Below are 23,391 nucleotides of genomic sequence, written 5' to 3'. Positions count from 1 at the left end.
GTAGCATAGCTGCTGTGAACTGGCTTCCTTTTTCCTTTAATTTCAGGCTGAATAATATATTATGATTTGCATTTCCTAAATGCTGTTTTAAAAGCTATATATTTTATGTTATGCTGATGACTGTTGTGGTTGGTCTTGTTTTAATCGTGTTGCTTGTGTTATTGACTGTATTTCCAATAGCGCGCACCGACTTGGACACTTTCAATTACAAATCAACACGTATTTCATGTTAAGTGCTTTCTTTAGATCAAATAAAGACTTCCCTCCTTAAAGACTGTGTGTGAATGTCTGATTTGTATGTCTCCGGCTTAGTAGATCGATGTTTTTGTTGCCGACTTGCTTCAGTAACCTTGAAGTGGAAATCAAAACAATGTGAGGCGAAACGACCGAGGGAGATTTGACGTGAATGGGGGTCTATTAATTTGACTGCTGGTAATTACCAATTCAAAATATTTTTTTACATTTCACCTCATTTTAATGCGAAATTGTGATAAGCAGCATGAGGGAAGGAGATGTTTAGCTGGGGAGTGTTGGCAAGGCATGATGGTGCTGTGATGACAGCCATACACCTCGTTTCATCTCCATAGTGATGGTGAGCGAAGGCAGTGGCTGGTACATGACTGACTTAGTATAATGGTTTTGTACTTGAAAAAGGGAAAAGAAAAAGTATAAGATCAAAATCCCGTCAAATGTATTACGGTCACTGATTAATAAATATAAGCATGAATCAAAAGCGCAGATATATAAAAAATAAGCGCTAAAATATATAGGCCTATAAAGTGCAGATCAAAATAATTATCGCAGATCAAAAAATAACAAGCAGGAATCAAAAGTATACAAACACATTTTAAATATGCTGCAAAAAAAACAACAGCAGAAAAATTAAAGCAAAGTCATCAAAATTGCAAACAAAATCATGTTTTCCTTGGTTATATTACGTTTTTTTGTGCTCTGACAATTTTTCTAATTTAAATTGTTTTGTACGCTTGCGCTGTATTTTTCTTTGCTTTTGCTTTTTTTTTTTTAAGCCAGTCATTCGAAAAGGGGAGGTGACATCACTCCAATGGATGCTGCTCAATATTATATTATTTGTGGTTGATTGATGCGCCAGTGTTGCCAACTTAGCGACTTTGTAGCTAGATTTAGCGACTTTTCAGACCCTTTAGCAACTTTTTTCCTAAAAAGCACCTAGGTACCAATCTAGTGACTTTTGGTTGAATCTTAGCTACTTTCTGTAGAAGAGTCACCAGTACTGCCGTGTGAGCGCAAGGTCTTGCTTTCCCTCTGCAGGCATTCTGTGTCTGCTCTGTTCAGTGAGTGTCAGACAGAGGAGCATCACATTCAGTTCACCGCACGGCATCTGACACAGATGTGAATGAACTGCACATGTGCAAACAGAGTTGCCAAGGACCAATCAATAATTTGCATGGTTTGCTCCTATGTTTTAATTTAAACAATTTAATTTGACCATTATTTTCTTGCTTATCACTCACACACACTGTTACACAGACGGAGGCTGTAAGCTGTGTGAGAGAAAAAAATAAGACATTCTATCACTTCTAACTTTCTTTCTGAGTGATAATTTTACATGTAAATATAGCCGAATTTGTTGGCACGGCTACATGTAGTTTCTTTTTCCACGATACTGCAGTGAAATCAGAAAAAAGTGACTCAAGCATCCCCATATCAATAAATAATGCAATAAAATTGGCTTGAAGTTGGACGTTCTTTACACACAAATTGTCACAAATTTAGGGACTGTCTCTAAAGATACAGGCAACATTGGAGCATACGTATCCAAAACAATTACACATTTTTCGATAGCATAGAGTATACAACTTCAGTAACATTAGAAGCAAATTACTTAAAGGCATACAACCAACTCCAAAGTGTGCATAGGTGTCAGCAATAATGCACAGCTTTTATATTTTTTATATAGTAAAAAAAAAGAATGTCCAATTATATTGTAAGCATTTCTATATTCATCAGTATTGTAACAGGCCTTGGTGTTGGGATCTGGATTTTATTTCATGGAATAGCAGATCAAGTTGGGTTCTGAACCCGCAACTGTTGATACAGCTACTAAAAAAACATGCATCAAACATCCACACCAACCCAGCCTTGTGTTTTTTTTTTTTTTTTTTTAAGATATACAGCCAATAACCTACAAACAAGGACGTTTAAATAATGCCTAAACTAAAGACTCTGCTAAATAAATTCAGCTGACTCAATACATGTGTTAATGGACTATGATAATGGCCTCCTCGAACAACACTTTGTTGCCTAGAGCTGGCAGAAAACACTCAAAACAGACACAAGCAGTGTATCTATCAAACACAAATAATAGATAAAAAACTAGTGGACAAAAAAACTCTAAGTTTTGGAAAACCAAGCGTAAGCATACCATTTTTTTTTTTAAATATGAGTGAAATTGTCAGAGCACAAAAAACAGTAATATGACCAAGGAAAACATGATTTTGTTTGCAGTTCTGATGACATGGCTTTCATTTTTCTGTTGTTTTTTGCAGCATATTTTAAACGTTTATATATTTTTAATTCATGCTTTTTAATTTTTGATCTGTGCTTTTTATTTTGATCTGCGCTTTTTTTTTTTTTTTTTTTATCTGCGCTTATTATATTTTTATTCACACTTATTTTGATTCACACTTATTATTTTTGGATCCATGACCACAATACTTTTGACAAGATTTTGATCCCATACAGAAGAGCGTAAACTCGTTTTTATCTAAAAAAATTCATGCCATCTGAACTTGTATTTATATAAAATGGTTCAACCACTGACATGCCAACACATTCAGCCTGTTCTGATGGGATGGGGGAAATGTTTATTGTATGCAGTCCCACATATGGAAGAAAGTTTGTTTTGACCAGACATTGGGCACTAGTGATCCAATGATGGCGGGCAACGTCATTCATTTTGACCATTTATCAGCAAAGATGTGAGCGTTTAAGGCCTGTAAAAGCTACTTATTTTCTTTTTGGAGGAAATGAAAGAAAGCTATGCTGAGGTGTGCTTTTTAGAGTATCTAATTGTTCATATTAGATCCCCTTGGAAACAAACATAGCTTTAGCATTGTTTATGTCAAGTAATTGGGACTTTTCTTCAGTCAATTCTCTATCTGAAAGCTCTTATTTCAGTGTTATTACCTCTCCCTCTGTTTTACCAAGTCTCTCCTATCATTCCTTGGTATGAGCAGTGAAAAGACCAAAGTAATTACGAGGAATATTATGGAATTCATGGCCCTGGATGACCAGCTGTTCTCCATAGTTGAGGACAGAGGGTTCAGAAATCTGATACATTTCCTCGATACAGAGTAGGTGGTTGTTTTCCGACGTCGCGTTGCCCGAGTTGTTTAATCTCGTGTCATGTAACACACTGCTGTTATCTGTCAACATTTGGGTACACAAATCCGGGAGAGGGGAAGTGGGGTGCTGGATGGCAGAGGCAGGCTAAATACATACAAATTGTGCCTTTGTGATTTAATGTGCTGAGTAACGTAATTTTTCCCACCGTGTCCGATATTAAAATCAGTGCAAAAGGCGTGGGCATTGTCGATATTAGCTGTTGTTAAATGTACATGTATATTTATTTTTTTTCACCGGAGCACCAGCTGAGTCTTCTCCTCCCATCTACCAGTGATGCTTGATTTAACATCCTTCGTCTACTACCTGCGCGGATATCAACAGCGCAAATGGGTTGTAGGTTGCCAGGTTGAGGTCATAAATTATTTGTAATTTGTATGATGTGTCGATTGTGTGAGTAGGATGCGTTTCATTCAAGATCTGGCAACTGGGCCACCTTGGAATTATTGATGTGATTATTCATATAACGTGGTTTGGGCCATACAAATTATGGGAGTTTTTTTTGGGAGAAATAACAAAACGGGAGACTCCCGGGAAAAACGGGAGTGTTGACAGTTATGGTTACAAGCAGATCCCGAAGCAGCAATCAGTTTTACAACTGATATTTGGACATCTAACGTAAGTTGAGCGTATTGGACACTTCAGTTTTTCAGATCTTTGGAATTGTTTGTTAGACGAGTAATAAAGAGAAAAGGTCCATTTATAAAAATAGTGGAAAATAACTCATTTGCAGTTAATTGTTAATTCTACCTCTTTCCAGTCACAGAGCACTTTATTTTGATAGTTGTTTAAGTGAGAGAAGATCCTGTAACTTAGTGCAGTTTGGGGGAAATTGTAATGTTTAATAATTTGTTTGATTATGAAAATAAAATGTTGCATTGAAGAAAGGTAGATTTTGTTTGTATATGTGGTCAATAATAGTTCTTCGAAAGAAAATCGGAATCGGAAAAATCTGTATCGGCAGGACACACTTGCAAGAAATCGGAATCGGCCAAGAAAATTGCAATCGGTGCATCTCTACATTTTTCTATACCGATATCTGAAATCTCAGTATCAGCCGATCTTGATCTGATACGTTTTATTTGCATAATCGGTTTAGAATGTATTTACATTGTGTGGAACTAATTGGGGGTACTCTGTAATATGTAAAGAAACACAAACCTCTAACTACACATTATTTCAATATAAATGAATAGCTTATGAAGGAAAACTTTATTGTTGTCTAGTATACTGGATAATGTAGCTGCAAAATTAACAGTAATTTCAGTCTAAATGTTCCTTAGAAAAGAAGTGTTTTTTTTTTGTTTTTTTTTGCAAAAAATTTTGTATCTGGATTTTAAAGAATTCAGATCTATTTTTTGTTCAAATTAGTTGTAAGATCAGTCCACTTCATTCAGTTATTTTTTGGAACCCATTCAACTTTTTAGAATTTGTAAACAATTAATAATAAAAATAATACATTATTATTATTGTTTTTTAGAATTTTAATTATAAATATTTTTTATAATATTATAATATTTCTCAATCATGCACCTTTAACTTTAAAACCAATTTGTTTTTTGTTTTTTGACATTCTGAACTCTCCAGGAAGTCCTGTATGTGTCTGCTTATAGGCAAGTTTGCAGTAGTTTAATTAGCTTATTGTTCAAATTCTGGTAAAATTCTAAATGCATAAAAGTGAACTGAAGTATTGAGCATGTACATCTGAGATGTTCGTGAGTATTGCTCAAATATAGGCTAAAAATAGCCGCGTGTGTGTGTGTGTGTGTGTGTGTGTGTCAGAGCAGTGCCATTCACTAACGCGCTGCACGTGAATTTGATATAATTATAAAACAGACTTTTGTGATTCACAGAGCTATCACAAATATTCAGTTGGCTTTGAATAAAATGCATGAGTCATATGAACTGCTTGAATGGTGTTTGGTTCTTTTATGTCATTTTTGGAGCTTGACAGTAACAAAAATGACTAACACACAATTTCGGATTTGGATCGGGCTTGACGGACCGATACCAGATCCATCTAAAATGTCAGTATCGGAGCCGATACTGATCCAGGTATCAGATTGGTGCCTTCCAGTAAAGGGATTAATGGAAAGGAGGCGGCGAGAACCGGCTTGACAAGGGCTAATTAGCCTGAATCACGACCTGGCCCCTCCCTCCGCCCTGCCACATTCCTCCCTCGTTCTCTCAGGCCGAGGAGCTCCCGGCATGACGTACAGGTCATCCCCGTCTACCTGGATGATGGAGGGACAAGGGGAGGAAAAAAAAAAGTGTGGCACCTGCACGCCGTAACGGCGATCATGCCAAATTAAAACATTTTTAAAAAGAGAGGGAAAGGCCAACACAGAGCGGTAGTAGGAGAGAGAGAGAGAGAGAAAAAACACTTAATCGCCAGTTCTCCGATATGCCGTAGCTTGGTCCTCGGCCACTTCACCCTCTAATGGACGACAGCCAGACCTCCCCGGGCGGATTGGAGGTAGTTCTCTGGTGGACAGAACGCCCCGCCGTGTTTTTGGTGGACGTTAGGGGTCTCCCCTGCCCCTGGCAGCGGTAACCGCTCCAGGTGGTTGGTTGGGAGCCCCTCCTCCCTTCGCAGTTGGCGGCCGTTCCTCCGCTTCCAGGTGGCCGGGCTCCTCTGTCTACCGGCAGATTGCTGCGGCTGCTCCTTTGGGGTGGATGGTAGCGGCGAGGAGTCTACTACGGCGCATCCCTCCTGCTTCCCAGGTTTCGGAACCAGTGTAAAGGGATTAATGGAAAAGAGGAGGCAAGAACTGATTTGACAATATAAATAACAGTGAACCAAAAAGACAAGCACACACACACACACACACACACACACACACACACAGGTGTCTGACAGCTGCCCGTAAATATCTCTCTCTCTCTCTCGCACTGCAGTCTCCAGTCTTCCTTTATCCCTCTCAGGCTTGATTAGCCTGATTAGGTGCCGGGTGTGCGGAATCACGACCCGGACCCGCCCTGCAACACTTCCCTAATAGCATACGCATCTGATCGTTGTTATCATAACATGATTATATTTTGCATTTGTGTTGTTGCACTTAAGTGGCTATGAAGAGAGGTCACACCAAAGTGTTTTTCCCCCACACGTTTTTGCTTCACCAATAATGACTTTGAGAGTAGCTACTAAACAACAATAAAGATTTAAAAACTGTCCAAATTTGTGAAGACATTGTCTCATAATTTCTTTTAATTAAATATTACCTTATTATTTACAAATATCAGAGACCCCAGTTATTGAGCTAATTTAAATTCACCAAGAAAACACTTAGACCTAAACAAACAAGTCATTTTACTGCTTTCTGCTATCAAAGCAACTACAAGCTTTTTTTGCTCTTTTCCAAATACATGTTTTCAAAGTTTATTGTGCACACCTCCCGCTTTTTTACGTGGCAAACTCGTAAAATCGCCCCTCTGTGTGACGTTTTCTGCAACTCTTGTCATGTGGAGGGAAATGCACGATAAGTCGTCTGTCCGAGGCAAAGACGCAAAATCTAATGACAATTACCTCAGCATCAGTCTCCTTTGATGCGTTTGAGTACGCACAGGCGAGTTTAAGTCGATGCTGACCAGGAGGATGGTTTGAGTTGTCGATTGAGGTCTGTTCAGTTAATATTTTAATCGTATTTGTTTTTTGTTTGCGCTGTTAATGTGTCGTGTTTTAGTGGCCTCCGCTGTCACTGCGGGGGGGGAAAAACATTAATTTGCTTCATGTGGTGTCTTTTTTGTTCATCTGTTCTCTTCATAAATAAATAAATGCATAATCTGCTATATGCTTGTACTGTAAATTCGTGATTAAAACTGAAATGTGAATGAAAATAAAAGCTATTAAATGTCTTGCTATAATTAAAATGACGGGTAATAATAGATTATGACGGAATGTTTACACACTGTCCGTCAAAATAACGGACGATGAGAAAGTCTAACGCAAGCACTGTTTGTGACTTTTTTTCATAGCCAAATTTCAAACATTACATGTAAACACGCTACTAAGATGGACAGAAAACATCTTGAAAAGGAAAAATTTGGAATGGATTTTCAAGAGTTTTGAATGAGTTAAAGTGCTGATTAACAAAGACAAAACAAAGACAAGTTTTGACCATTCGTGCATGAGTTATGAGTGTGCGATACCTTGATGTGACTGCCCCAACGACTGCCAAAGCTTGTGCACACAATTCTTTTAGCCTGGGTAGCTCAACGATTAAAGATGCTGACAACAGCCCCTGGAGTTCACAAGTTCGAATCCCTGAGTGACTCCAGCCAGGTCTCCTACCTAGGCAACCAAATAGGCCCGGGTAGAATCACATGGGGTAACCGCCTCTTTGTCGCTATAATGTGGTTCGCTCTCGGTGGGGCGGAGACATATCCAGCTGCAGACCCGCAGCACCACCAGTTTCAGAACCCCAGTTTCAGAACCCCAGCGCCAGAACCTGAAGTGAGGGGCGGAGTTATTGACAATGAGACAAGCATGGCGGAGAGCATGGTGAGTTGTGTAACGTTTTTGACATCATGTTGTGAAAAATTATCGCATATATTAAGTTCAGCGTTTATCTGCTAAATATTTAATTTGTGCATAACTTTATCATCTTAATGAAGCTTGAATATGTTGTCATACTTTACTGTATTAAAAAACAAATTCTACGGATGGTTCAATACATTTTTGCGTGTTGTAAATGGGCCTTGCGGTGACGTTTTGAAGACATCTTGTGAAGGTGTTAAAGTGTTTGTTCCACGTTCCTCTGTTATATGCATTGTTTGTGAGTTAATGTTACCTTATATTTGAGGGGTTTTTTTACGTTGAGATTATTGTGTGGTGCTTTCATCTCTTGTAGAGACATTTCGAATGAATGAAGACCACAAGGAAAAGGCCCGCAACAATCTCCTGGAACAGTCAGAAGCTTCCAGAGAGCCCTTTCTATTTCATTTTGTGTTCAGGGATGACATGGAAGTTATTTTAGCAAGAATGTAAGGACAAAATGGGCCTGAGAGTGAATTCCTCATTTGATACATTTTAAGTTTAATTTATACAGGATTGTCATGATAAAATGGGCTTAGGGGTGAATTGGTCATTTGTTGTATATATTTTTATTGTATCTTTTAAAATGATGCTGAATTTTCTCTCTTTTTTAGTTTTTTGACATGTTTTATTTTACATAAAGAAAAATGCATGCAGCACATGTTCTTGTGAAATAAAGTATATTTTATATAAAATGCCCATAAGTTTCAAGCATTTTTTTTCACCATCATGATCAGGAAGAAACTCTCATAATACAATGAAACGGATAACTATATACAATTATATTACACAAGATTAGTGTTTTAAAGTGCTTATTGTACTGTACCTTAAAGAATCATTATAACATACGTATAAAGTATGATGTGTCGTTTGTAATAAAAGCAAAGTACTCTCCAAAACGTTAGGTGGCGCTACTCGGTTTCGAACGTAAGCTCCGCCCCTCACTTCAGGTTCTGGCGCTGGGGTTCTGAAACTGGTGGTGTAGCCTACTCTCCAAAACGTTAGGTGCCGCTACTCGGTTTAGAACGTAAGCTCCGCCCCTCACTTCAGGTTCTGGCGCTGGTGTTCTGAAACTGGGGTTCTGAAACTGGTGGTGCTGCGGGTCTGCAGCTGGATACTATTGGTGGGGCGCGTAGTGCTATGTCTCCGAAGGAACGCGCTCAACAAACCACGTGATAAGATGCATGGGTTGACGCAACTGAGATTCGTCCTCCACCCGGAGTGAGGCGAGTCACTACGCTACCTCGAGGACTTGGAGCAAGTTGGGCATTCCAAATTGGGCAAAACATTATGATGGAAACCCAGCTAGTGGGTTTGCATATTGGCACGCAATGTGCACACTAACAAGTATGTTATTTACAATGGCTTTTGACATAATTCTGAAATTCTGGTGTATTTCCAGTAGGACCGTAAAAATTTTGATTTTCCGATGTATCTGTAGAAATACTCAACTCTAATTTCCAGTTGTATAAACTACTATTGATATTTTGCCTTCAGTTTCCTTCTGTGTTATCATTTGACCTTTTTGCTTATTGGTGCAATAGGTCAAATTAAAATTGTCCCCGAGTTTGTCAGTATAACAATGGGTAACCTGAACCGCAATAGTCCGCACACGTTCCAGAGATGTGTTCAGCAGACCTTGCCCAATGTCTCTCTTCCAAAGCGTTTCCTCATTTACTGTGCAATCTTATTAACATATTCATTTCTTCTCTGGAGCAGGCAGGCAGAGGCCCTGAAGGCTGACATGACAGGTATGTACAGTTTCATCTTTCATTTTTTTTATTCATCATCAGATATAAATGTTTATATATATATATATATACACATACATATTATCTGTTAATATGCTATTTTAAATTATTGTCTTAACCTGTCCTATTTAAAATAATCACACAAGAACAATGAAGTTTAAGTTAAATGATTTCAGAGTAATTAATAATAGGCTTTTTATCAGAATTGTTGATGTTATTTATGAGCTTGCTTGGAATCTTTGGCTATGTTTCATATTTGTCATCCTAAAATCCTGTCACTCTGGTAACCATGGCATTGAATGTGGTTACTAAGACATGCAGATCTTTCCACAAATGAACCAAAAGGCGCTGTTAGACGCAGTCAGATTTCCAGTGTGGCTGCAGAATTTGCTGTTTAAAATGTTCCATTCTCTGTGTCGTACAGATTCCAAGCTTGGTGCAGCGGAGGTCTGGACATCACGACAGGCACTTCAGGACTTATACCAGAAAATGCTGGTAACAGACCTGGAGTATGCCCTGGACAAGAAAGTGGAACAAGATCTGTAAGAATACCTATAATGCGTAATACTTTGATTCATGTAATTTACTTGTATCAAGTGATGCATGCAACTTGCAAATTAAGTTGTTTTGAGCATTTATATATCTGCCTAGTCACTTGATTTTGTGCATCATGTTGAACATATCTGGTTGACTGTCATTTTATGCCCCAAACACTTTCGTTTCCAGCTGGAACCATGCGTTTAAGAATCAAATAACAACACTACAGAGTCAAGCTAAGAACAGGGCCAACCCCAATCGAAGTGAAGTGCAGGCCAATCTCTCCCTGTTTCTTGAGGCAGCTAGTGGATTCTATACACAAGTAAGTTCCAGAATTATATAAGTCACATTGTTAAGCAGATTTTGGTAACTTCAGACAGGCCATGTGTCACACAACCAATTGTAATATATTCTGGTTTTAAAAAGAAGACCTCAATTGTAATTCTATTTTCATTGGTCCCTTCAGTTATTGCAAGAACTGTGCACAGTGTTTAATGTGGACTTGCCTTGCCGAGTGAAATCATCTCAGCTTGGCATCATCAGCAATAAACAGAGCAGCACCAGTGCCATTGTGAAGCCCCAGCCCAGCTCATGTTCTTACATCTGCCAGCACTGTCTCGTCCATCTTGGAGACATTGGTGAGCCTGCACAGGATGCAATGAATAAAGTTGATTTGTCGAGATATATTATTATCTGTTGGGTTGTTAAAGGTTAAGTTCACCTTAAAATTCTTTCATTTACTCAGCCTCATGTTGTTCCAAACCTGTATGACTTTAGATCTTCTGTAGAATGTTAGAGATTGACAGCCTTAGTCACATTCACTTATTGTTATACATTAATGAGCTAAAACATTGTGACCACTCACAGGTGAAGCGAATAATGTTTATCACCTCCTAACAAGGTCACATGTCAAGTTCTGGGTAGATTAGATGGTAAGCTAACAAATAGTTCTAGTAGTCAACGTGTGGAATGCAGGAGAAATGGGCAGGAGTAAAGACCTGAGCGACTTTGACAAGGGCCAAATTGTTATGGCCTGATGACTGAATTGACAAGGCTTGTGGGGTGCTCCTGGTCAGCAGTGGTGAGTACCTACTGACAGTGGTCCGAGGAGTGACAAACCACAAACCGGCGACAGAGTGTTGGGTGCCCAAGGCTCATTGATGCACGAGCGCAACAAAGGCTATCCCGTCTGGTCTGAACCAACAGAAGGTCAACTGTGGCACAAGTCACAGAAAATTTTAATGATGATGCTTATGGGGCTGCGTAGCCACAGACCAGTCAGAGTGCCCATGATGACTCCTGTCCATCATCAAAGGCACCCACAATTGGCACGCGAGCTTCGGAAATGGACCTTGGAGCAGTGGAAGAAGGTCGTCTGCTCCAATGAATCCCATTTTTTTTTTACATCACATGGATGGCCTTTCACATGTGTGCCGTCTACCTTGGGAAGTGATGGCGCCAGGATGCACTGTGGGAAGCTGGCAAGCCAGTGGAGGGAGTGTGTGCTCTGGACCATGTTCTGCTGGGAAACCCTGGGTCCGGCCATTCATGTGGATGTCAATTTGACACGTGCCACCTACCTAAACATCGTTTCAGACCAGGTAAACCCCTTCATGGCAATGGTATACCCTGATGGCAGTGGCCTCTTTCAGCAGGATAATTTGCTCTGCCTCACTGCACACATTGTTCGGGAATGGTTTGAGAAGCATGATGAGTTCAAGGTGTTGCCCTGGCCTCAATCTGATTTGATGTGGGATGTGCTGGACCAACAAGTCTGATGCATGGCAGCTCCCCCTGCAACTTACAGGACTTGAAGGATCTGCTGCTAATGTCTTGGTGCCAGATACCACAGGACACCTTCAGGGTTCTTGTAGAGTCCATGCCTTTGCGGGTCGGAGCTGTTTTGGCTGCACGCGGAGGACCAATGTTTTGGCTCATTGGTGTGTAAAAAAAAAAAAAAAAGATAAAGTGAATGGTGACTGCAACTGTTAGTACTTGTTGCCTTATACACATTATACTGGTTTGGAACAATATCAGATTGAGTAAATGACAGATTTTCATTTTTTTCATCTCCCAACCCAATATCTAATTTGGAAACTTCTTAGATTCTATGAAATATGTTGCATATTTATATTGTATTTAGAACCATGTAAAATGGGAAAACATTTATGCATGGGATGATTTCATTGATTAAGGTTTATTTGTTCCTTTATACAATTTACAGCGCGTTATCGCAACCAAACCAGCCAAGCTGAGTCATACTACAGACATGCAGCTCAACTCGTTCCCTCAAATGGTCAGTCTCTTTTTGTGCATGACACACATTTTCAGACACATTACCTTTTAAATCTAAAAACACCTAAACTGGACTTTTTTATTATTTTATCCCCCTATATTCCAGGTCAACCTTACAATCAACTTGCCATACTGGCCTCCTCTAAAGGAGACCACCTCACAACAATCTTCTACTACTGCAGGAGCATTGCAGTAAAATTCCCCTTCCCTGCTGCCTCTACCAATCTACAAAAAGCTCTTTCCAAAGCTCTTGAGAGGTCCGATCATGTTTTTGAAGGACTTCTAGGCAATATGTAAATTAATAAATTAAATACAAGGTTATCTAATTTTGCACACATTAGAATTTCTAGTTATTTAAAGTCCATTGATCTTTAGATAAAATGTAGGTAAGGTAGATTTTTCATATTATACCATCACTATAGAAAATAAAGTCATTCTGTGCTTGTTATTATGAAAGATTAATTAAACTTGTTCACGTGTCTCGTTTACCCACAGCCGTGATGAGATCAAAACAAAATGGAGTGTGTCTGATTTCATTAAGGCCTTTATCAAGTTCCACGGCCATGTTTATCTCAGCAAAAGCCTGGACAAGCTCAATACCCTGAGAGAGAAACTTGAGGAGCAGTTCCAGGTACAGCCAAAAACACCAGCCATAGCGCTGAATTTCACTAAGACCATAGTTTGAACCAGCAACTTAGATGTTGGAATAGTACTTTGGCAGATCTCCCTTTTAGTCTTTCTTTGTTATGGCGTGCACACTTAAATATTCTCATTACTGAATTGTTCCACAGAGACTGATTCTCCAAAAAGCCTTCAGCTCTCAGCAACTGGTCCACATCACAGTGATAAACCTGTTTGAACTGCACCACCTCAGAGACTACAGCAATGAGGCAGATGAGCACAGCTACAGCTCGGACGAGCAGATCAGCTGGATTCAACTCCTCGGACTCTTCAGTATGTCCTACTCTGTTTTACTGATATGTAGGCAGTACAGGCGGGCATGAAAATGGCTGTATAGGATAGTATAGATTTTATTAATCTAAACATTAGTTCATTAACAAATGTATATACAGTATACTACCTTTTTTGTAAATTCTTACCACAACATTGTGAAAAAAAGTTGTATACTCTAATATTTAGTTGGACTGCCTTTAGCTTTGATCATGGCATGCATTCGTCATGGCATTGTTTTGACAGCTTTAAGCAACATCACAACATTTATTTCTATCCAGAGTTGCATACATTTTTGGCGGAGAGCTTGTATTGATGACAGGAGAGTTGAATTACTCTGTAAAATCTTCTTCAGCACATCCCAAAGACTTTCAATGGGGTTAATTGGGGTTAAAACGCTTTCCAAGCGTTTTAGTGATCTCTGATCACGATCATTCAAGACTGTTCACCACTATCCTTCCAGGTTTTTATAATGCGTTGGACAGTTCTTAACCCAATTTCAGTGATTTCAGCAATCTTCTTAGTTGTTTTCATTGCTTGATGCAGGTCAATAATTTGCCACTTCTGAAACACCGTAACATCTTTTCCATGACCACGGGATACGTTTTCCGACTTGGTAGTTTAAGAAATGAGAAGCTACACACTGCATCGTTTAGGGTTAAAATAATTGTTGCCAACTGATTAACATTAATCAACGTGTTAATCACTGCAATAATGATCCAATCATAGGCTCTTAAATATATGCTTATTTAAATCCAATTGGCGACTTTTTGTTTTTTTTGTCATCAAAAAATATTTTGTAATATTTGTATGATAAAAGAATGAGGATAAAGCCTCCAAATGGGAAAAGTAGGTATAGTTTGTGACAGTTTAATAATGTAGTTGTGTCTTCCTCTAGTGTCTTTCCTGGGTGTGATGTTAAGCCGAGCATTACTCAATAAGAACCGTGAGGAGATCATGGGGGAGTGCCCTCTTCCTGCCATTAAAGTGTCACTGGACTGGCTGAGGCTTCGACCCAGTGTGTTTAATGAAAGCGCTGTGGACAAGCGACAGTAGTAAGAAAGGCTTCCTACATTTTCCTCCACAATAATGCTAAGTGGTATACCAAAATTAAAGTTTTATTTCAGTGGTAAATCTGTTTTATTAAAATTGCATTGACAGAGTTTGCATTGTCAGAGTGCATGCATTTGAAAATTTACTTATAACTAGTGCACAATTTTCTAAAATATTTGCATCTAAAAATAATGTTAAAAGTTATATATAAAAAGGCTCATTCAATCTCATTTATGAGCAACAGCAACAATTAGCGTACCACAATCCATTGAATATAAATTGTTAAGAGGCAGACAGAAATACACCAGTTTCTAGAACAATGATCTATGACATAGAAAGTATTTTTTTTAGTAAGTTTTGTTTATATCAAAAACTGAAACTGTAAAAGCACAAGCCCTTTAGCATGACACCATTAGTGTAAAAAAAATCCCCCCCCATTATAATGCATCAGGCTGCCTGAGTCTTGATTTTGATTTGATATTAATGACACATATTTGGTATTTCACAGCATCTGGCCATGGCTGGTGTCCATTTTGAACAGCTTTCAGCCTAAAGAGGAGGATGTGTCAAATGCCTCAGGTAGTAAATGCTGCATCTCAAGCTTGCGTTTCCTCATGAAAATACATTTTTAGTTTAATCACTCTATGCATAATATATAAAAGACAATGGTCATTGTTTTCTGTATGTTTCACAGTGATTCCACTTCCTGAGGAGTTTGAGCTGCAAGGCTTTTTGGCCCTCCGGCCTGCTTTACGGTAATCTTTCATGATAAAATTGTTGCTATATCATTGGGTTTTTAGCTTTTGTTTATCTTAATTGACTGTTTAAACTGTAATTGGTTGTTTAAGGCTGTTGTTCTATTGCTGTTGCAATGTTGTTCTAGGATGCTAGATTTCTCTAAAGGGCACCAGGGTGTCGTGGTTGGCAAAGAGAGCCTATTAGTTCATGCCAGACACCAGAGACTCATCAGCCTGGGCAAGTTGGTGGCTGACAACGAACCGCGGTGAGTCTTTGTTTTACTTTCATATTCTTATTAGGGATGGGCATTTTGTCTACTCGAGTATTCAAGGGGCAATTAAATGTTCATAACTGTATATATAATAACTTGTCTGACAAACGTCTATTGCTGCTGCATTGCGTCTTGTTGTTCCAGTGAATCATCTATTCATTATTATAGGTTGTTATAAAATAGTATGTTACAAAAGATTGCATAATCAAAATATAATGCATCATATTTTGCCATTATGTGAAGATTCGCTGTCCAACTCTGAAAGAATGTGCACAACGTACATCTGTCTGTTCTTCTTTCAGGTTACCGTAGTAACCTTAAGTGCGCACCAGTTTTTTTTAGTGACCGTCTGAACCATCTATTTTCAAATAACAGGAGATGCCATAACCATTGTGTTTTAATGTGCGTGTTAAGTTGAAGTTCAGTTTTGAATATGCTGCATTGTGTTTCATTTAACTGTGTCTGTCTAGCTGTTTGAAACACTTGACTACTGTACACTGCCACACAATCCGTGCGTGCTTGCGTCCAAATTTTCTTGTGAGGAAAGCTGCGATGCTCTGTGTTAGGGATGCACCGACCACCAAAATGTTTTGTTTTGGCCGAAAGAAAAAAGGTTGAAAATATGAGCCGAAAATATATGCCTCCACACCCCTCATTGCTCAGGTTTCGCTCTCGATCGATTTAGCCATTATCACCAAGCAAAGGCTGATGTCAGCGGTGTGGAAATACTTCAAAAGCAGTACTGCCGCTCCCTATACACATACTACGCAGTCTGCGTAGGGCACCAATGCACCAACTCCCTAGGGGGGAACCAGAAAGTCCTCCGGCTGCCCTTACTTGCACGTTATATGTTATCCAAGGACCCGAAAGCAGTTGTGGAACACAGACGATCGCTTCACGTGAACGCAACAATCCTCTTGACTACTGTTACATGAACAAAGATCACGGACTACACGCATGCATTTATCTGCCCCAAACACCAGCACAGAGAGTGAGGAACCATCTATCCTGCCAGAAACCTGACATTTTTACTTAAAGAGAAAGCAGTCCAATTTGCTATGTGTATAGCAATTACATTAAAATTGGATTAGCCCTGCAAAACTTGTGTTCTTTACTTGAGGCTACATCTGTCGTTTACAGTTGAGGTTTGTTTAAGTTCTATCACTGTTGTTTTGCACAATAATTTTATATTAAATAATTATACGTGGAAATTTTTGTATACGTGCCCATTCCTAATTCTTATCTTACGGCTCTTGTCATCTTTCTTTCAGTTTTGTGATTACAGTTTACTTAAAGGATATTAAAAAATTACAATTCTCATACCATTTATTCACGCTCATGCCATCCCATCTGCAGAACACAAAGATTTAAGAACATCACAGCTTTTTATGGCCATCCACTGCAAGTGAATGGTTACCAAAACTTTAAAGCTCCAAAAAAACAGCAGACCCCAGTGTTTTAATCCATGTCTTTTGAAGCCATTCAATAATTTTTGGGTGAGAACAGACCAAAACATATCTCCTTTTTCACTGCAAGTCTTTCAAAGTCGAATACACTTCGTAGTGCTTGACCCATTTGCAAAGTATTAGATCATGCTAGGAAGTGTAATCGCTGAGGTCAACATTTATTGTAAAAAAGTTATGAGTTAAGTTTTTGTTTGTTCTCACCCAAAACCAATTGAAATGTTTCAAAAGACATTGATTAAATTACTGGAATCTCTTAAGAATACTTGGATTTATTTTTATTTTTTATTGCAGCCTTTTTGTTTTTTGGAGATACAAAGTTTGGTCCCCATTCATTTGCATTGTGTGGACCTACACACTTTGTGTTCTGCAGAAGAAAGAATGTCATGCATATCTGGAATGGCATGAGGGTAAATAAATGATTAGTGAATTTTCATTTTTGGGTAAACTATTCCTTTAAAGGCTAATTGATATGTATAATTTTTCAATGTTAAAATATTTTCTTCTATTCCATTGAAATAAGCTGAGATAAAAATAAGTAAGCCATTTGTAGGTTGTTTCCCCCCAAAACGTGTGAACACTGGTGCTTTAAAAAAACGAAATTGGCTCAACCAGCAGCATGATTTCACAGAAATTACACATCACCTTGAAGTCATTCAGGAACGTTGTCATCGTTGTAACTAGTGGTTTGACTGGTATGGTTTTTGTGAATGACCTAAAGGAATATCTAAAGAGCAGGGTCACCGATGGACATTATAAAATCTCTCTCTTAGAGATATATATATATATATATATCTCATAAAAATAAGTACACAAATTTAACACTTACCCTATATTTACTCAGATTTCACTCATTTGCAGTTCAACCTGGAAGATTTCTTTCTTTTACTGAAATGTTATTTCACTTCTCCAGGTTGATCCAGTGTCGCATTAGTGATGGGCTTGTGCTTTTCATTACTGATATCCCTGAGATGGTGGTGGAAGAGCCTCAAGAAAAGGACACGCCTGTCCTCCAGGAGTCATCCAACGGAGAGCAGACACCTAACGACAGCGCCCAGGGCCTGAAGTCAGTCCTGTCGGTTGGAAAGAACCAGAACAGCGGGCTGGATGGCAGCGAGAGGCCTGTGGTCACCTTCAAAGAGAATATCAAACCTCGTGAGCAGAGCAGAGAACAGAACCGAAACCAGCACCAGAGAGATGCAGGGAAGGACAGAGCTGGATTTAATAAAGGAAATGGAATTCAAGGGAAGAATGAGCAGAAGAAAGAAGGAAAGAGGAAGAGTGATGTGAAGAAGAACAGTCATGATAAAGCAATAGATGCTGGGAAACAGGTTAGAGAGAATCACAGGAATGTATCTAATTTCGCTGTAATACAGATGTGTGAGCATTTAAACTCCACTGTCTTTTTTTGCATTAAGGTGAAGACTCAAAATGAGATAAGGAAGACTCCAGTTTCTGAAGCGAGGAAGACTCCGGTCACACAGACTCAAACCACATGCTCTTCTCAGTTTATCCCCATACACCAGCCAGGAGCTTTTCCCCCTCTGCCCAGCAGACCAGGTAAACATTCTCACACACTCATACATATACTCCAAGCATTATTATCTCAAGGTTTGTATAGTCCATTCTTTTTTCCTTGTTTTTCCCATTGGGTGGCAAATGCTGTCTTATCATTTTTTACATATTAGACAAAAAATACCAAAGAGTTCAGCATTTTTATTTAAACTCACCATATCTGACCAATAAGGGTTAATGTCTGGGCTGCTGCTCTTCACATTTTCAGGTCTTTCTGTTTTATGGCGATTACAATTCTATCCTTATTTCTGTTTTCCTCATCCAGGTTTCCCCCCACCTGCATATGTGATCCCTCCTCCTGTGGCATTCTCCATGAGCCCAGGCTTTACCTTCCCTACAGGTGTATCCGTACCTGCACCCTTCCTCCAGACCTCCCACCCTCAGTCTGCCAATCAGGTGCAGACTGGAAAACCCTCACACATTCCTTACAGCCAGCAGAGGCCCTCGGGCCCAGGGGCCCTAAATCAAGGCCCTCCCCAATCTCAGCAGACACAGCCTCCCCATCCACAGCCATCTCAGCAGGCCTTGCAACAGTCTGTGCAGCTCCAGCAGCAGTCGCCAACTAAACAGAGCTCTCAGCTCAGTAAGAGTCCGCCACATCATCACGGCATGCAGCAGGTAATGTTTGATATACAATATTTTACTGTTGGCCCAGTTGGATAAATTGATTTTTTTTGTAGCAACATTATAAGGGGTTCAAGCACAAAGTGCTAGAAACCCTATTGTTTTTACTCAGAATGTTTTTATTATTTTTCTGCCTTTGACCTGATCGTGCAGTCCAAACTGTAAGGCGTAGAGACATGAAACTTCTTCAGAAGGTAGTACTGTCGCTACTCCGATCAGTCAGATGGTGGCGTTATAGTGCGCAAATCAAAAAAGAATAATGGCCATAACTTTTTAACTGTTTGTTACTCAAGTGCCTTATATCAATGGAATCTGTGGCTCAAGACTAACAAAATTAATGTCTGCAATTACATTTCCGCCTTGAAATTAGTTTTGGCATCTTTGATTTTTTGCAAAATCTACTTTTGCGAACAAGTCTGATCGGGACCAAACCAATGCCAAGTGATTCTATTCAAAAGTTTGAATTTCGATTTACATTAGCTACGATGCTGAAAAAAAACACAGGAAGTACGTAAATGGCTATAACTCTTGAACGAAGTGAGATATCTTCACTAAACTTGACATATGTATGGGCTCTTGAGGATGCACAAACAAAATCTGTGCAGTTTTGCCACTTGGTGGCACTATAAAAGGGGAAAACATGAAAATGGCTGTAACTATGGAACCGTTGGTCCGATTGACTTCAAACTTTGCATCAAAGACCTTAGGCACATGTGCGTATGTTTAAAAACATGGCCACCATCGGTAAATCAGCATTCAGCAGTTATTAGACAAGGTTAACAAAGGTCGTTCGGAATTAAGCTCAGATGTGTATCTGTTATCCGCTTGTTGAAGTTGTTTACCTGCTATAATGCTTGGATATGTTTTCTGGTAGGGTTGTTTAAGTTAAAATTGCTTGTCATGCTTTTATGAAACGAACATTACCCGTGTGTTAACCGATCACGTGGTATCTATGTTGTCCGGTGAAGTTACTGTGACATTATTAATATACTTCTGAAATGTACCTCTTGTAATTTTTATATTGCATATTTAAGCAAATCATTTTTGTTTAATAAAGTATATTATATTCCCATCGTTATTGAATCCTCGTTTTATGTTTTTAGTTTACGGTGCTATTGAGTGCATTGCATAGACATTACCTATGTGCCCAAAGCCGAATTAATACCTTATTCGGAATGGCACGAATAATGAATTCAAAATGAATAAGTAATTAATCTGAATGATAGAAATGATCGTCCAATGAGCACAGGTATGAAGCGATATTTTAAGTAAACATGGAGTAAATCACAAAGCAATGATGAGTCTGTGAAATTAATATCACTACAGTCCCTTATGAATGAAAATGTGCACAATGTGATTTAAAGTTCAGATTGGACGGCTGCATTCTCGACTCAGTTTGCAGACAGTCTACATTAATTGTGCGCGTCTCAGAAATCTAAGCTTGTCAAGACTCGTATTAACTATATCATACACATTTTCCACTTCTTGAAATGTCTGATCTGTAACACATTAACTCCAAATGTTTCACACAATTCACCCATAAGGATTTAGTAACCAGCTTGAGCGATATTGAATACCTGACCAGAGAAGTGATCATTTTATTTTATTTTTTTGCCAACATCTTATTCAACAGATGTCTTGCTTGTGATACTTTTAATTAATATTATTATAGAGAATATTACATTTTACTATAAGGTTGTAATATATTTTATTCAATTTCAGGCATCTAGATTTTATTTTGAATCGTGCTTTTATTATGACGTGTTTTTTGCCGTATGCTTCACTTTTCTGGATAAACATTTTGCGACACTGCGCAGTGTGATCATTCAAGACTTAAGTCACGTCTGAAATCTCTTCTCTGGCCTTTAAGTCTGACGTATGAAATGTTGGACACGGTTTTGGAGTGTTTTTATTTTAAATTACTGGTGTTCGTGTATGTGGTCATTTTTAAATGTTGTTATCTTTTAAATTGTATTACTGTACCGCACTCTGGTTAACTAATGTTATAAATAAGCTGAGCTGATAGCGCAGATGCTGTGATTTTTATTTTATAAATACATATTTTACATGATTCACAATGGATAAGTACTCTGTCATTTCATACAACATGAATGATTCTCAATGTTTGTGGAGTTTCTAGTGGATGAGAGGTTGGATTTATTAAACGTACACATCTCTTCCACAGTAGGCCTAAGATTGCAGCCTTTATCGGTTTAATAAATAATTCTAGGGCATGTCACGATTTTAATATGATTAATTGTCCGTTTCAGTGTACAAGTAGTAACAGAGCCCGCATTCAAAATAAGCCTGTGAGCATTTTAAAGCTGTCATGTGTCAGTCATACTGTGCGCTTCACATAATCTTATCATGGATGTTATGGAAATGCTGGAACGCTATCTCGAGCAACAAGCGGCTATTTCGGCAGCCCTCTTGAGCACAGAGGTGCACAAAAATGCCCGTCAACTCGATACTCTGGATAGAGCCGATATAAGTGATGCCGAAGAAATAGTAAACCACATTAAACCGCTAAAAACATCCACCACTGTCCTGTCTAATGAAAAGAGCGCCACCCTGTCACTCATTGTGCCCTTGAAATCCATGATCGAACAGAGCATGACGAGAAATTCACTACAACTAGCTAACATGAAGACAGCCATCCTGCAAAACCTCAAGCATATACACAGAGGAACAGAAATTATCTGCTGATAGTACTGCCTTGGACCCCAGATTTTGATCGTTGCCCCACTTACTCCCTGAACAATGTGACGAGGTTTTCCTCCAGTTGAAGAACAAATCGAACCAGTTACAGAATGAGAACCTGTGTATTTGTGTGTGTGTGTTTGTCACTCCATTTGCATGTTGGTGTACTGTAACTAAGTAACCTAAATAAACCCACAATCTGTTTTTATTGAGTTGAACTTGAACAGAACACTGTTTTAATGTTTTGTTTTTTTATTTTTGCACTTTTACTGCTTTAAGAATTTCTCTCTTAGGTTTCAGCTATCTTCTAATTTCATGTTAAAATTAAGTTATATTGTTCAGTTACACACCTAGTCAATTGTGAATTTACATACAGAATGTTAAAATACAACAAAAAAGTTATTAATGCTTTGCGAAGAGTCAATATTTACAGTGTTGACCCTTGTTCTTCATAACCTCAGCAATTCACTATGGCATGCTGGATATCAGCTTCTGGGCTAAATCCTGACTAATGACGATCCATTCTTGCCTTATTAGTGCTCGGAGTTGATCACAATTTGTGGGCTTCTGTTTGTCCACTCGCCTTTAGAGGATTGATCACAGGTTCTCAATGGGATTAAGATCCGGGAAGTTGCCTGGCATGGATCCAATATTTCAATGTAATGATCTCCCAGCCACTTCATTATCACTCTTGCCTTGTGACATGGTGCTCCATCGTGCTGGAAAATGCACGGATCATCACCAAATTGCTCCTGGATCTTTGGGAGAAGTTGCTCTTGCTGGACGTTTTGATACCATTCTTTATTCATGGCAGTGTTTTTGGGCAGATGTTTCACTGTTGGCACGACACAGGACTCATGGTAGCGTTCACCTTTTCTTCTCTGGACTATCAATTTTTCAGATGTCCCAAACAGTCAGAAGAGGGATTCATCGGAGCAAATATCTTTGCACCAGTCTTCTGCTGTCCAATCCTTGTACTTCCTGAAAAATTTCAGTCTGTCCTTGAAGTGGCTTCTTTGCTGCCCTTCTTGACACCAGGCCATTGTCCAACAGTCTTCACCTCCACTGAGCGTGCAGATGCACTCACACCAACCTGCTGCCAATATTGAGCAAGCTCTGCACTGGAGGTGACACGATTACGTAGCTGTCTCCTAAGGAGGAGATGGTCTTGACTGTCCTGAAGCCTTCTTCACTGCAGTTGAACCTCTCTCTCCTTGAGGTTCTTGATGATCCGGTAAATGGTTATTTCAGGTGCAAAATTCTTTCCAGCAATTTCCTTGCATGTGAGGCCATTTTGATGCAACGCAATGATGACTGAATGTCTTTCTTTAGAGGTAACCATTGCAAACAAGAACACAATGATTGGAAGCACTTCCCTCATTTTATAGCAATCAGTCTGCTCTTATAATCCAATCAGAATGATAGAGTGATTTCACCTGACTAGTACTCGTTCACACTTTCCCAGGTGCTGCTGATATGATTAGTAAAATTATGTTAGCTGGTCATATTGTGCCA

General features: G+C 39.0%; 1 protein-coding gene across 2 annotated transcripts in view; it reads left to right on the top strand.

Moving 5' to 3' along the window:
* The window catches only part of LOC127649002 (nonsense-mediated mRNA decay factor SMG7), a 33,632-nt gene that overhangs the window by 1,443 nt on the left and 8,798 nt on the right, over positions 1–23,391 (top strand). For both annotated transcript variants that reach the window (XM_052133886.1, XM_052133885.1), the window contains exons 2-16: positions 9,638–9,669; positions 10,094–10,211; positions 10,396–10,528; positions 10,673–10,844; positions 12,431–12,502; positions 12,608–12,758; positions 12,997–13,132; positions 13,293–13,455; positions 14,351–14,507; positions 15,014–15,084; positions 15,200–15,260; positions 15,389–15,508; positions 17,891–18,308; positions 18,396–18,537; positions 18,818–19,170. In XM_052133886.1, coding sequence (XP_051989846.1) covers positions 9,638–9,669; positions 10,094–10,211; positions 10,396–10,528; positions 10,673–10,844; positions 12,431–12,502; positions 12,608–12,758; positions 12,997–13,132; positions 13,293–13,455; positions 14,351–14,507; positions 15,014–15,084; positions 15,200–15,260; positions 15,389–15,508; positions 17,891–18,308; positions 18,396–18,537; positions 18,818–19,170 — 2,299 coding nt within the window. The remainder of the gene's footprint in view (positions 1–9,637; positions 9,670–10,093; positions 10,212–10,395; positions 10,529–10,672; positions 10,845–12,430; positions 12,503–12,607; positions 12,759–12,996; positions 13,133–13,292; positions 13,456–14,350; positions 14,508–15,013; positions 15,085–15,199; positions 15,261–15,388; positions 15,509–17,890; positions 18,309–18,395; positions 18,538–18,817; positions 19,171–23,391) is intronic.

This window comes from Xyrauchen texanus, chromosome 9 (genome assembly GCF_025860055.1).
Source record: "Xyrauchen texanus isolate HMW12.3.18 chromosome 9, RBS_HiC_50CHRs, whole genome shotgun sequence".
In the NCBI taxonomy this organism is placed as follows: Eukaryota; Metazoa; Chordata; class Actinopteri; order Cypriniformes; family Catostomidae; genus Xyrauchen; species Xyrauchen texanus.
The sequence above is the reverse complement of the archived record's forward strand: the minus strand, read 5'-3'. Positions and strand labels throughout refer to the sequence as shown.